The sequence below is a fragment of the Ziziphus jujuba genome, chromosome 11 (genome assembly GCF_031755915.1).
Source record: "Ziziphus jujuba cultivar Dongzao chromosome 11, ASM3175591v1".
NCBI lineage: Eukaryota > Viridiplantae > Streptophyta > Magnoliopsida > Rosales > Rhamnaceae > Ziziphus > Ziziphus jujuba.
In genome coordinates this window covers 5,522,370-5,537,942 of record NC_083389.1, presented here as the reverse complement: position 1 = coordinate 5,537,942, position 15,573 = coordinate 5,522,370, and the positions used below count along the sequence as shown (strand labels likewise).

The 15,573-nt window shown below is 36.1% G+C and overlaps 2 protein-coding genes across 7 annotated transcripts in view; one reads left to right on the top strand and one right to left on the bottom strand.

Annotated features, from left to right (window-relative positions):
• The window catches only part of LOC107431662 (uncharacterized), a 150,269-nt gene that overhangs the window by 113,884 nt on the left and 20,812 nt on the right, over nt 1-15,573 (top strand). The window lies entirely within an intron of this gene.
• LOC112493572 (uncharacterized) lies at nt 3,531-4,185 on the bottom strand. The gene is made up of 2 exons (XM_048475281.2): nt 3,937-4,185; nt 3,531-3,834 (listed from the first exon to the last, which is right to left on the bottom strand). Exons 1-2 carry the CDS (start codon nt 4,122-4,124, stop codon nt 3,696-3,698), a joined length of 327 nt encoding a protein of 108 aa, XP_048331238.2. The 5' UTR covers nt 4,125-4,185; the 3' UTR covers nt 3,531-3,695.

Below are 15,573 nucleotides of genomic sequence, written 5' to 3'. Positions count from 1 at the left end.
GAGAAATTTTGTGTAAAACTGAAAAATCGCGAAAAACAGTAAAAACAGAGGAAATTTGGCGAAAAAGATGAATTTCCGCCAATTTCCTGCAGTTTGTCAGTTTTCGCAAATTTCCGCCAAATTTCCGCCAGTTTTTCCGCCAGTTTTCCGCCATTTTTCCGCCAGTTTTCCGCCAGTAGGAAAAAGCTATATTTGGCCCCAAAAAAAAAAACAGAATCAACTTTTTTAATACAGTTAATATGTTTGTTTAATATTATTCAAAATTTTATATATTTATTGATTTAGGTTAACGTTATTCATTTAATTTTGTAATAAAATGGAAGATGATGACATTGTAATTGCGGTTTTATACAATGGAACATTGGTACAAAATGATAGTGGTGATTGGGAATATCGAAATGGTAAAAATGTAATGGTTTCCGTCGGCAAGAGATGCACAAAATCAGAGTTAGAGGATGAGATTTTCAATTCTATTGAGATAGATCGAAATGAATATTTGCTAAAGCTAAAATGGATATATGGACGATGTGCAGAAAAGTTGGATCCTACAGAAATACGATGTGATAGGGATGTGAAATGCTTTCTTCAAGAAGTGAGAAATGGAGGGATGACAATGATGCGGCCTCCATTGTATGTTGAGGTGATTTCAAAAGTTGAACATGTATGTAGAAATGTTCATCAAACAGCATTTGCTTCAAATAGTGGGAGTAATCTTCATTCTTTTTCTTGTCCTCCAATTGGCGGTCGTCTACCACAAGCTTCCGGTACTGAACCAATTCAGGCTACATCTCAGGAAATTATGGTTCAAGAAACTCAGTTTAGAGATCAAGTTGATGTTCGTGGGGGGGCCTGGACATCATTTAACATTCACGAAGGAGTTGATGTTGGAGGTGACTATGCTGAACGGTTTCCTAATGACGAGGAGTATGAGCAGTTGCATCATATTGATCATGATGAGAATTACAATGCAGCAGGGGATGATGTTGGTCATAATGATGTAGATTTTGATCATGAGTTGCCGAACAATGATAATGATATGCATCCTGAAATGAACAATGAAGGAGTTGATGATGTTAGGGTTCATCGTGCTACAAGTGACCACATATCATCGAGCAACAGAAGTGGTTCTATAGCCATATTTTCGTCAAAGTTCACTGGCTGTGAGAGCATAGTAGTTGGACAATTATTTCGCAACAAACGTGACCTACAGAATAAACTGAGTATCTATTGCATGCGAGAAAATAAGGAGTTCAAGGTGACACGGTCAACTATACAACGGTATGAGGTTGTATGCTTGGAAAATACTTGTAAATGGCGACTACGTGCAACCACATTTAAAAATGGAGAAATATTTGTTGTGAGAATTTTTGATAATGTACACAGTTGCTCGTTAGATATCGTGCATCGAGAACACAAGCAAGCCAGTAGCCGGGTTATCGGGCAATGTATCAAATCTAAATATGAAGGTATTGCACGTGTTTACAAACCCAAAGAAATTCAACATGATTTTTTGCAGAAATATGGGGTGAATATAAGCTACAACAAAGCATGGAGAGGTAAAGAGTATGCACTTAACAGTGTTAGGGGATCTCCAGAGGAGAATTTTGCTAAGTTACCTGCCTACTGTTTTGGGTTAGTGTCGAAGAACCCTAGGACTGTTACACGTATCAAAACAGACGATAATAACAATTTTGTATATTTATTTATGGCGATTGGAGCAAGCATTAGGGGATTTAAATCCCACATAAGACCCGTATTGGCTGTTGATGCAACTACATTGAAAGGAAAATACAAAGGGTACATGTATATTGCATCGGGCATGGATGGCAATAAGCAAATATATCCTTTAGCTTTCGGCATTGGAGATGGAGAGAACGAGCAAGCATATACATGGTTTTTCCAAAACCTGAAGGATGCCATCGGAGATTTTCCAGATTTGGTGTTTGTGAGTGATAAACACCCCACTATTGAAAGGGCATTACGCAAAGTTTTTCCCAATGCATACCATGCGTTGTGCACGTACCATATAAGCAGAAATATTAAAGCAAAATGGATATGCGAAAGATGAATCAATAATACAATGTTTCATGCTCGCAGCTAGTGCATATTTGGTTGAAGATTTTGAGTTTCATATGGGGCAAATTGAGGCAAAAAACAGTAGGGCTGCCCAGTACATTCGATCATGTGACCCTACAAGGTGGGCACGTTCTCTTTGTCCATGTAGAAGGTACACTATCATGACCACCAATATTGCAGAAAGCTTGAATGGCATTCTGCTAGATGCTAGAGAGATGCCAATAGTAGCATTAATAGAGCACATACGGGATTTACTGCAAATGTGGTTTTATGAGCGACGTACTGCAGGTGCAAAATTGACAAAGCCTGTGACTAACCATATGGAAGAGCAACTCAAACTACGAAATTTGGAGTCCATCGGACTACGTGTGAAAGCCATTAATATGCATGAATTTCTTGTGGAAGGTGGGAGTTTGAGGGGTACAGTTAATCTCCAATCAAAAACATGCTCATGCAAAGTCTTCGATCTTGATCAATATCCTTGTGATCATTGTATTGCCGCTTGCAGAGACCGAAAAATTGCTCCTTATGGCATGTGTTCTCATTACTACACCGCGGATGCATATCGTGCAGCTTATGCTGAGTCCATTTATCCTTTGTTAGATGAAAAACAGTGGCATGTCCCGGATGACATGGCAAGTCGCATTGTTCTTCCACCAAGATGGACACGTAGGCGAGCCGGTAGACCGAGGATGCAACGCATACCATCCGAACGTGAAGATGTTATTGGACGTAGATGTAGCCGATGCGGTGGTGTTGGACATTATAGGCAGAGATGTACGAATCCATTGTCTTATGCTTCGAATTAGAAAGTTTTAATTTAGTGTTATGGTTTAATATGTTTTGATAATTATTTCATATCTTTTTTTTTTTTGAATTTAATCCTAAATGAAAAGATGCTTTCTGGAATTGATTTTCAATCTTTAGTTTACATATCATTTTATGAAATGTCCAAATGATTTTGAAAATAAAAACAAACATATATCAATTTTATTTTTATTTAAAATGGTTATTGATTTTAAATGTCACTACATTTTTTGTTAATTCCATCTTCATCTTATATAATATTTGTCTCCACTCCCAATTTTTTTTACCCTACTATTAACTTATATAATCTATTAGAAATTGATTTTCCAAGTGGAGGAAATTAGTTTCTAATAGGAATAAAAATTATTCAACGATTTCCGCTTGAAGGAAATGTTTTCCAACATGAGGAAAACTATTTCCGCTTGGAGGAAAATTTTTCCACCTGGCGGAAATTTATCAAGAGGCTTCAATTTTTCTTCATATGGGATTTCCGACTGGAGGAACATTTTTCCTCCATTTTTCCTCCAGTAGGAAAATTTTTCGGCCTATAGGAAATATTTCCGACAAGCGGAAAATTTTTTAAAATTTGCAATTGAGCTCTTAAGGCGTTTGTGCATAACGGAATTCTAATAAATAAACATGGCACATTTCCTATAAGGTCAATTACTTATCCTTACATCAATACCACATTGTTATCTTTGTTAAATGAACATTATAAGCCACCATTATATTTACAATTAAAAGTCAAATATAATAAATAATATGCATCTATAAACATGACAAAAGGAAAGAAAAAAGTATCACCACGCAGCTCATATGCTAAGTTCTTTGTTGTAAACCTCATATGCATACTTCTTCCTAAAGAACTCCATGTTATCTTGTGTGAATGTCAATGGTAATCTAGCATGTAAGAATTCGATGGTCTTGAGTGTAAATATGCCACAGTCACCACTACAAAAACAAACAATTATTATAACATATATTAGTATTATTAGAACCATATTCAATAGTTAATATTTATTCAACAAACATGTAAGTATTAAGAGGTTTTACCCGTTACTTTGCTGAGGGGTATTTTGTGCCAATTCACATGTAAACTCGTCAATGGAGTCTACAAGATCCGGCCGCTGCTCATAAAAGGATGCAGACCGCAGTAAATATGGTAACATTATGCATAATTTCTGGAAATAAATTTGTCCCTTGTATCGGTTACCAGCCTTATCTGAATCATATACAGTCATGCGACGCTCTTTTAAGTCCACGTGCCCTACCACCCAATGTATGTTGTGCTTGTTTAGTGGAATCAACAACTGTCAATACATTACAGAATTTCAGTTAGCACAATAAATAAAGGAAGGCACATGAATAAATGAATAGTTAACATTACACAATTTGGACATGTATATATTACATGATTTACGTATTTCCATGGTTTGGACTCCTTCATTCGAATCCCCAGCACATATTCTTGCATTGCGTATGAGAATTGGAACTTAGATGGATTGTCGATGAACTTTCCATGACATTGCTCAATGTATACCTACAACAAAATAATTTATTAGTTATCTAAAATCACAATAGCCACATATAAGACACCTGGCTGTTACTTACCCAAAATCCTCCATCTAGCACCTCAAAACTAGGATAAAAAATATCAGGAAATTGATTGGCACGTACACGAAATAGGTAAGGCAGGACTTCCATATGCTGCATTGAAAGACGAGTTAATTTTAAATTACATCCATGCAGTTGAACAACTATCTATGGAATTTATCAAATTATAAAATAAAAATCTTGATCGAAAAATACTTACATCGTGATTCAGCCACTTCTCACTGTTTATAAGCAACTGGAAAAAGTCTTTACCCGCAGTCAAAATGTCCATATCAACCTTTGCTGCCCAACCAGACTTCATAAATTTGTCAAAAATTTTTACAAGTCGCGTAGGTACTGGTTTGTATGGGTCGAACTTCAAAGTAGAAGATGCAACAGGTAAAGTACGCTGTAGTTTTTTCCGCAAGCCTCCGACACTATAAGGAGTTGTAATAGCTGCTGCCGCCTTCCTATCCCTCCTCCCAATATCTATGTTTTGCTTAGCAGCTGCTACCTTTCTTGCACGTCTCCCGGCAAGAAACTTTGATGGAGACACTTTCTCAATAATTGTAACACTTGGTCCTGCATCGTCGTCAAAATATGGCTGTGACTGTCTATCAACGGGGGTCGTATCGGGACCATACTCTTCTTTATTTTCATCCCCTTCAACATCCATCCCATCTCCCAACCCGTCAGCACTAACTCCCACTCCTTGGTGCTTCATTAACTTATCAAGCTTGGTGTCCAAACTTGCAAACTCTCTAAGCATGGCGATTCGTAAATCCTTAACGTCTTGCCGTACACTAGCCACTTCGCCTTCAAGGATTGTTAATCTCTCTCTCAAAGGTACCTAAAAGAAATAATAATTATTAATACTTGCAATAATGAAAAAAAGATAAACATTCATACAATTTATTCAAACCTCATCATGGGATGGAGTCGTTGGAGGTTGGGATGGAGTCGTTGGAGGTTGGGATGGAGTCGATGGTTCAACATGAACATGACCAGCAACTCCTGCAGTCGATGAAGAAGGCTGGTCTGTCGGCTTATGTCCCATTCGCCGCCTCCCTCCTTTTCCCATAATTTCCACAGACGCCTCTTTCCGTTTCTTACTTATTCCACTTCTTGTAAGTGGAATACCTTCATCTTTTTCATCATGACTTGCCTGTGGTGGCTTGTCTCGAACAGCAGGTGCAACATTGTATGGAGTACTGTCATGATGTACATCCAATGCCAAGTTGCCGATATATGCATGCTCAACTTCAGTCACATTCATTAAGTCATGAATGGGATACTGCAAAAGACAAAAGAGATTATAATAAAGTGATTAGCAAGTAATACTAATATTCATACAAATACTGCAAAAGTGTATAAATAATATTATTATGTTGGAATGTATATTTATATATATATATATATATATATATTTGTACATATAAGTGGACGAACTCATAGACTTACATCACGATGATCGAAGAGTTCAGTGGCCTTCTCAAATCTTGGCACTTGTGAAAAATGCCAATTAAGAATTCGAGGGAATGCCATGTCCGGCAACTTCTTTCCGAATGCTTGACCCAATGAAGGAATTGTCTCAAAACCCCAAATCTGTTCACAATTAATTAGTAATGAATAAGTAACGAAATACACACCATAAATACAAGTGTAACAAACTTTAAATAATAGTGTAACAAACTTACCATGAAAGCCAAAGGAAACCCACAAAGACTATAACTCTTTGACTTGTTTAAAGCCATGGACTCTCTATGCTCAAAAGCACTCTTCAACGATCTAATGGTGGTAGTATACGATAAAGTACCCCATGGATAGTTATTGAAGTACTCTAAATCGTCCACCATCTCCAAGTGATTATGAGGTGCGGTGGCCATGCTTTCTTTGCCTAGAAGAACCGTCTCTAGGAAATATAATAAAGCCAACTTCAATCTATCATCGTCGGCTTCATCATTGTCTTGACACTGTGCAGTCATGAAAGCTTCGGTTATCTCCGAATTAGTGACCTTTCGCTTTCCGCCAAAATACATGTCACTAATACGAGTAGAGATGTTAACCTGCCTATTGGGTTCGTAACCAAACCGTAGACCTGTAATTATGGTGTAGTCTCTCTGTGTAAATCTAGCACCATGCCCTCCAAAATTGAATACCATAGAGTCCTTGTCGTCGCAAACACATTGCCTATACAGCATGCTGTTGACGATGTGGCCACTAAATTGTATCTCGTTGGCCTTCAAAAAGTGGCCAAAACAGCTATCCTCAAACTTCTTTATTTGGGCTGGAGTCAGCTTGAACTTAATATCCGACACGGCTTTCCAGAAGTTCGATCTACAATTAACCTTTGCCCTCGATATCTCCGAGTCCCAAAACCTTCGTTGGTAATCTGAATCCATTTATCTGCAAATCAAATACAACAAAACATAACAGATGGAGGAAACATTTTTTCCGACACGAGAAAAGCCTGAAGGACAATTTTTCCGCCTGGAGGAAAAGGTTTTCCGCCTGGAGGAAAACATTTCCTCCAGGAGGAAAACATTTCCTCCAGGAGGAAAACATTTTCCGCCTGGAGGAAATTTTTTCCTCCAGGAGTAAAAAAATTCCCGCCAGAAGAAAAAAAAGAGGAAATATTTTCCTCGGGTTGGAAAATTTTCCAGAACCAAAATAACATACACCTAACGGGATTTGTGCAACAATATAATGAAAATGGCTAAAGAATATTTTCAAACCAGCACATAATACATTATACATTAGTAGTGTACATTATATATTGCTTCCTAAGGATAACCCATAGATATATTATGGTTTCACATTCAAACCTCCCATTAAATTCAAACAAAAACACAACTTCATAATAGTTTTAATTTCACATTTCACATTCTAACCATGCAACACAAACATTTCTGTCACACCAAATAACACAATATTATAAGCATAGTGCATAATGACAAGGTTCAAAATTGTAAAACTCATTCAATACAGCACAACTAAAGGTTTTCAGATAAGTTCGTTACATTAAAGGGAAATTAGTTTGCAAAATATTTTCTATGTTGTACAGAGAAGCAACTTACATTAATGGGGGACAAACCACCACCAATGCTTCTCTATCTATTTATATATCTCTCTCTCTCTTTATCTATCTCTGTGAGTGTATGTGTAATTTTATCAGCTTGCACTTGTAACTCCACGATCGCAAATTTTATGCTTCAATTTTCTACTCAGTCCATCAGTTGCTCCTCCAATGCTGAAAGAAATAGAAAATCAATATTAGTAACCATGCAGCAATCAAATTTGTTCAAGCTGAAATGCAAGAAATCCAAACTTAAAAAGCTTCAAAACTCAACAATGACATCTCACCAAACACCCATCTAAAACCATATGCAAGGTTCCCATCGGATAGAGAAGCCAACAAAGAGTGATATTGATTTGTACCAACAAAATGGAAGCAATAATTTTTTTTCTTCTCTCAAACTTGAAAGTGAAAGGAGATTGATTTTCAAAATATCATATAGCTTCTACACCTTTAAAAACCATGACATGTACAATGAACTTAGAAATGAGAGACTCCATCAAAACTTAACTGCAACAATGATCATAACTAATTTGATTGAAGTTCAAATTCTCAACACAAATCAACCAAAATTGTTCAAGTAATAGGAACACTTATTTGTGTTGCATGCTCAAATAATGGTAGTTAATAAGCTAATAAAGTGGAAAGATGTAATCTGGTCAGCACATACAGTGATCCATGCTAATAAAAAGAACAAATATTTATAAGATAAGCACTGTCATTAAAATCATAATCATCAACCTCACTTTCACATAGGATTTCTAAAAAGGAAAAATCTCAATTTCACATAAATCGATGGTAACAACAATCAAGATAGTTTTCCAGTCAAATCATAGACCCCAAACTACATTTCCAGCAATTGGCATTGAAACCCTCCAGAATGCATGAATGGGTCCCAAATGAGACCTGTATGCACATACAATGCAGATTTAGTCCACTGAATAAATGCAGAGACAAAGGAACCAGGGAAAAACAAAATAAGAATTGAAGAACTGAGAATAGTTGTGTCCAAGTAAAATAAAATAACCCTTCGACAAAAAATGTCAGTGCTAAAAAATCACGCAGGCATAGATTGGTTAAGTAAATTTGAGTACCAAGTTTTATGCCAAGACACTAAAAAATTTATATAAGGGATCTATTATTCTTTTACCAACTTAAAAGAGACCAAAAAATTCAAAGACTGTACAGGGAAAATTTTCAAAACCATTTCTTCCAAAATTTGGAAACAAGTTCAGACTTCAGACATCATAAGAATAATAAAAGAAGTTATAAACAACAATGGAATTCAAGAAACAAAGCCAACACAAAGAATAAACTAATCAAGACAACTAAAATACCAAACAGTAATTAAATAAAACCTAAAAATTAACTGAAGAAAAAAATTTGCATTTGAAAAAGGTCTAAGATTGATACTTTTGAGAAGATGGGGCGCCAACATTTTATGAAGTCTAGATATCTGCTCCTCTTGATTGATATCCTTAAATTCTTCCTGAAACTCCTCCAGACTTCCAAACTGCAAGGCATAAATATCAATTACTGAATGTGGGAATTTATAAACATCAACTTTGATACCCATTTTAAGGTAACTTAAAATATCTGCCATTGCATTAGATGCTTAAGATACTAACCTTCCCAGCATCAAGGAAGTGCATGAGCATGAAAAGTTCATCAAGATTGTTCTGAAAGAATACCAAACAGGAGTCCATTCATAAGTTTGAACAAACAAATACCAATCATTTTATTTAAGTAAAGAAAAGAAAGGAGGTGATATATAATACTCAGAACAAGGAGGAAGATGATTCCCTTTTACCCCAAAAACACCCAGGAAATGCAGAGGAAAGAAAAGATACAACAGACATAACACCGCAAGCATTAACTGGCATAAAGTTCACATACCAAATAATGATAGCCAATGTGGAAAGATGTCCAAAGGACATTAACAATCATATGGCTGCATGCATTTAGATACCTAAAATTACATAGTAAGAGAAATCTCTTAAATTTACAACTGAAAAGGAATTGATAACAAGAAGACAAAGTACACAACTTCTATCATCAGGAAGATAACTTGTAGCGATAAATTAGGGGTCAATTTTCCACATCACTGCAACCCATTTAACTTTGTCAGCCCAAGGCATTGGAACAAAGCCATACAAAATTCTAATTATGCAGTCCCAATTTGAATCTCAAAATAAAAAGGTTTTTTTAAACCCTACACAGAAGTAAGACAGCATGTCTCATCCAAACCCACATAAAATCTGCAAATAAGCTGACCATAGAATAAATCAGCAAGACAAGCAAATTTTTCAAGTTTCATTTCACCAAAATGCTCCAATACACTATTGGCATGTTTAAAGCATACATAGAAAATCATTAACAGTTCATCTTCATCTTATCCAAAATTTTCAAACCGAAGTGTCCACAAAACCACTAAATAGTTTATTAGACTTTACCATATGCAAACATTCTATGGACAGAGGAGCATTCTTCTGTCTCTGGTAGCTCTCAATCGAACGGCTTTTGCCGACACAACAATGGACGAGGACGATGCCGGCGAATGGGAGACGAATGTCGGTGAAAATGGTGGCCGGGATGGTAATTTTTGAAATGCCCTAGCTGCGTTTTCAAAGGGAAAGTAAAAAAACCAAAACCAAAACCAAAAAAAATAAAAGGCCTTTTGATAGAGAAAAGAACAAAAAAAAGAAGAAAAAATATAGATAAGGGTACTTTAGTCCAAACGGGTAAAATATTGGTTAGTTTTAAAAAAAAAAATTTGCTATTTTTCTAAAATGCAATTGTAAAGTGGCTATTTTTCGAAAAAACCCTTTTTTGTACCCTCATTTTCCATTCCGCTTTGTGTCATCTTTTCTCTGGGTTAGATGTTACCAGATGCATGCCATGAAAAACTATATGAAGTATATTTAATAATTTTGTTTGCTGTATTTAGAATTATTCTACATTTTTTTTCTTTTGCTAATTAGAATTATTTCTACTGGGTTGGCATAAAATGAACTAAAATTCTTATTCAAGAAAAATATATATAAAAAACCCATCACTAAATATCTATAGAAAATTGAACTAAAATATGCATACTTGGATAATGATAAATTGAGTGGGAATTTAATTTTTTTGGAAAAGTGATAATTTTTTTTTCATTTTGATATTTATTGTGAGGTGAAAAAATGTGAGCCCAAGGAATTAGATTCCCACCAATGTAGAAAAATATGTGGAAAAATTGTTCATATATATTAAGGTGTTATTTTGAAAATATCAGAAAAAATAGTTTTTATTTTTTTTAAATGCATATTTATCTTTAATTTATTATACAATATTAAATTTAATTATTTACAAGTTCCAATTTTTTTATTACTCAACAAACAAACTAGGAGAAAAATTAATTCTCAGAAAACTAAATACTAGAAAATTATATCCTAAGAATTTAACACTTACCAAACGGACTTGCGAGAGAGATTGAATGCTTCTGGACAGTGCTTAGTTTAACTAGTTTGCAAAGCTTGACATAATTTTAAAGTAATATAAAGTAAGACCAAAAAAAAAAAAAAATCCATATGCAATTACAGTAACAAAAAAACGAAGATCATTATATATATTCAGATGGATGAAGCTTGCACACATATACATGGCATTAATTAATTAAGGTATATATATTATTTGGGTGGGCTCGCGGTGTGAATGAGAGTAAGAGCTATGGCAAAAGCCGTACCAAGGAAAGCAAGAAGAGTCCAGGTGGTACTCAGATGGGCGTGAAGCAATTCTGGCTCTGCGATTATGATCAGTAACTTGACCTTGTTCCTGAAATGCTTTGAAATCCCGGTATACACTCTATCATATATAAGCATCCGGGTTGGGAATCCAAGTTTGTGGGATATATCATATATTGTGAAACAGATGCGTTACATTTTGTTGGTTGCGTAGATATATAATTCAAAACGATGTTATAAGAAGTGCCAGTACATTGACATGCATCTTCATAGCCACGCAGCAGTGGGTTGATGAAGCATATATAAGATGTTACCTAGAAATCATCATCATCATCATCATCATGGTCACCTGCAGGTGCAGGGCATGTTCTCCTGGGCCACCATGTTTAGCAGCATCGATTTTTGAGGAGTCTTTAAAATAAAATTAAAATTAAAAATTAAAAAAAATATATATTAAAAAAAAATGGAGCAAGTGTCAACTCTCCAACAACAACAAGAAGAGTGTTGCAAAAGCAACATCTCTAAACGTACCACTTTTCTTGGTCCTGCATTGAATGTTCCCTGGTTCAGTTCCTTGACTGAATTGTGTGTGTGAGTAGTAGTACCAATCAATAGAGTCCTTGACAGATCCATTATTATTAATAAAAGTATCATCAGCTGGATTACTTAAATGTTCACTCTCACTCAGTAGCTGAAGAAGATGAACATCTTGATAAGTACTGCTAATGTCTCCAGGTTTGGACGTACGTTGCCCTCTGTTTGCTTCCAAAACACAAGTTACAATTCAACCATGATGCTATAGGTTAAGCGGGAAGGAAAATCGGCTGGGAAGCAAAATCTGTGTAAGTTGTACTTATCTTGCTCATATAACCAAATTAAGATTGTCTAGCTTTATGAAAAAATATAAATGGCACTAAGGAGTTGTTTCAAGCTTCTGATGCATGCTTCATGGGTGAAGCCTAGCATATGAAACCATACAAATATACTGTTATTTCTATATATATTCTATATATGATTATTCGATATATATTCTAGCTTAATGTTTGTGACTGCATGGCATGATGCAAAATCATCCTTTCACTATATTAAGCAATCAATTTATCTCTAGTTTTCAATTAGTAAAGGTAAGAAGAATTGGGTCATCTGCACCAGATTCATTGTTTATTGGCGTGAAATTACTGCTTCTTGTCTTCTCTACCCTTTGTTATTTCCAACGCAGTCAGGCTTAATTTGACAGAGGAATTACAGATTGTTAGAGTTAGTGACCCGAATTCTTGTTGACCCGACCCGAAAAGCTCGCGGTGCGACCCATTTTGGTGAAACTAATTTTGGAGAAAAATTTAGGGCTCTGTGGTGGAAGCGGAGGTCTCGGGCCGATAGGCGTATCTCGAAATTTGGCTCACCTTTGTACCAATCTTTCGATATTGGATTTGCTTCTCCCTGCCCATGGTTTTTCCCGTCAAGGGTTTCCACGTAAATTGTGTGTTTGTTCTTCGTTTTCTTTGTTTCCGTTGCTATTTGTTTTTCTCCCAATTCCGTAACACAGATCATAAAAAGGCATTGGTCTTCTTTATAATGAGTGCAGCTAAATATAGAGATTTCTAGGATTACGAAATTAGTATGGGATTATAAAATTGATTGCTATCTTCTACAAGACTACAACTAGTATCTGGAATATCTTCTTCAGGGGCTCCACCTATGGAAAAGAAATTCTCCCCCCATTTGTCATGGACTATCCCATGATTGGTCCATATAAAACCAGTATTTGATTATGGGCTGGGATAGAATAAATCTGAGTACCTTGATTGGAGGAGGTATCAAAAGTGGAAACATTGTAGGAGAAGTTGAATGTATCGATTACTTTAACTTGTTTGCTTTAGCTTGGGAAATCATTACTTTAATATTAATGAAGGTGTTTTACTTAAAGATGTGCAAATGATTAACTAATTTATGTATGCTCCATCAATTATTACTCTGTAGTTTGAACTCCTTTTTCATTTGGCATTGTTACTGCTTAATTTGTGATTAAATATTCCTCGGTAGTACTAGTTTTAGCATGATTTGTTGAGTGGTCTTTTATTTTATTTTATTTTAGTTTTTTAGTTTTTTTGTATCTTATAGATTTGAACGGTCATTTTCTTAACATGAAAAGAAAGTAAAGATGCTGTTGGAATATGTGCCTTAGTTCTAAGAAACGACATGGATCAATCTATGGAAATTAAACTGTAGGCAAAGCTCTACCTGTGAAGCACATAAAGAACCAGCAATAATAATTAAAGAAATTCTTTAATCCTAATTCCAAGGTTGTCAAAGAAAAAAGGTCTACTTAAGAAAAATTCTAAGGTGCTACAACTTTGACGGACCCTTTGCACGTACAGTTCAATACTTTATCACTTTCGCTGCTTTATTTATTGTCTTTTTTTTTTTTTTTTTTTTGGGGATTCATAGAAACAAAAAAGAAACGACCTTACCAAAAGTCTAGATTTCAGGAGGCTTCTTTATGTACACTCTCCTGAATCATACAGTCCCTACAAGAGGGTGTCAGCCAATTAGGATCAATTTGACCCATTACAACCTGTGGTGTTGCCCATTTACACACACTACGGGCCATTTTATTTGTTGACCTAGGGGCCCAAACAAACACCCAACTACTGAAACGATGACCCAATAAAACAACATCATTGAAGAAGCCTTCGGCTACCCAATGCAGTGAATAGCTCTCATTTCTATTCAAAGCATTCACCACTATTTGAGCATTAGACTCCATTATCACCTTTGACCACCCCTAATCTATGGCCACTCTCATTGTCTTACAAATTGCCTCTAACTGTGACACTTCAAGAACCATCGTCGAAGACTTAAAGGTGTGAATATGAACCACCCTCCCTCTTTTATCGCGAGCAAGTGTTGCTAACCAGCTTCCATTCCTCTGCATTGCCACATCAGTATTTACCTTTATGTAATCATTGGGAGGGGCACTCCACCTGCAGATGTATCTCTGCTCTGCTCTTTCATGTGTTCTTTTGGTATTTTACTCCTGAAATTGAGCTTCAAGTATTTCATCGAACCTGTGATTTATCAGACTTATTGAAGATTGCACCCTCTGCTCAAAACCTTCATGGAGAGCCTTGTTGCGCATCCACCATAGATGTTCTAGTGTTATTGCACTAAAAGTGAAAAAATTCTCTTTATCTTCGTTATGCATGGGCAAAACTCCAACCGGGTTAGACACACCAATAAGATACTCCATCAGCTCAGTAAAACCCAGCGGCTCCCATCTAATATCCCAAGGAGTGGCAAACCAAATTTCTTTTGCAACTTCACATTGAAAAAACACATGAACTTCACTTTCTGGGTCATTGCAACCATGAACATAGAGGTTTCTTTCTACACCCACTCCTCTAGCCTCTAAATTTGCAAAAACTGGGAGTCTCGAATTCAAAAGCTTCCATAGGAACAATTTCGTTCTCTTGTGAATATGGCTGTTCCAAAGAGCCTTCCACCATCTTTTTTCTACTTGAACTCCCTCCACTTCCAACTTATACCCTGACTTCACACTATACACGCCATTCCTCGTCTCCATCCAAATAAGTTTATCCTCTTGGTTATCTACCGCCCAAAATATTTCTTTAATACTTCTTACAGAATCTTGGTCGAAGATGCTGTTCAACCTCTCCATGTCCCATTCACCATTGTCCCATTTTAGGGAGCTAACCATGCCAACTGTAACACATTGCTGGTTGCTTGGTTTAGGCTGAAAGTCTTCTCTGTTGGGAATCCACGGATCTATCTAGAAATTAATAGATTCTCCTTTACCCACTTTGAAATAGATTCCCTTGACTAAAAGAGTTCTAGCTTCTAACACCCTCGACCAAAGCCATGAATAGCCCCTTTTCTTTTTACAATTCAAGAAGGATGAGAAAGGAAAGTATCTGGCCTTAATCGCCTGAACTAAAAACTTATGCTCTTCTGTGGCTAGACACTAACCAAGTTTGGCCACCAAAGCTTTATCGAAATTCCAAATCATTTTGATCCCCAGACCCCCTTTCATTTTAGGTTGACAAACTTTGTTCCAAACTATCGGGTAAAAGCCTTTCGACATGCTAGACCCATTTCTCCGTAAGAAAGACCTGGCTGCCTGGTCTAACCTTTTGCACCAGACTTTAGGAAGGAGGAAGGAGGACATGGTGTAAAGGGGCATAGCTATGATTACATGTATGATCAAAGTAGTTCTTCCTGTTTAAGATAGCAATTTGGCTTTCCACCCCTGTAGTTTATCTTCCACATTCCTTCTTAAAT

Excerpts from the sequence above, each read along its gene's own strand:
- LOC112493572 (XM_048475281.2), bottom strand. The coding sequence starts at position 4,124 with ATGACTGTATATGATTCAGATAAGGCTGGTAACCGATACAAGGGACAA. Across the intron at positions 3,835-3,936 it reads ACCCCTCAGCAAAGTAACGG|TGGTGACTGTGGCATATTTA; the intron begins GTAAAACCTCTT and ends TTGTTTTTGTAG.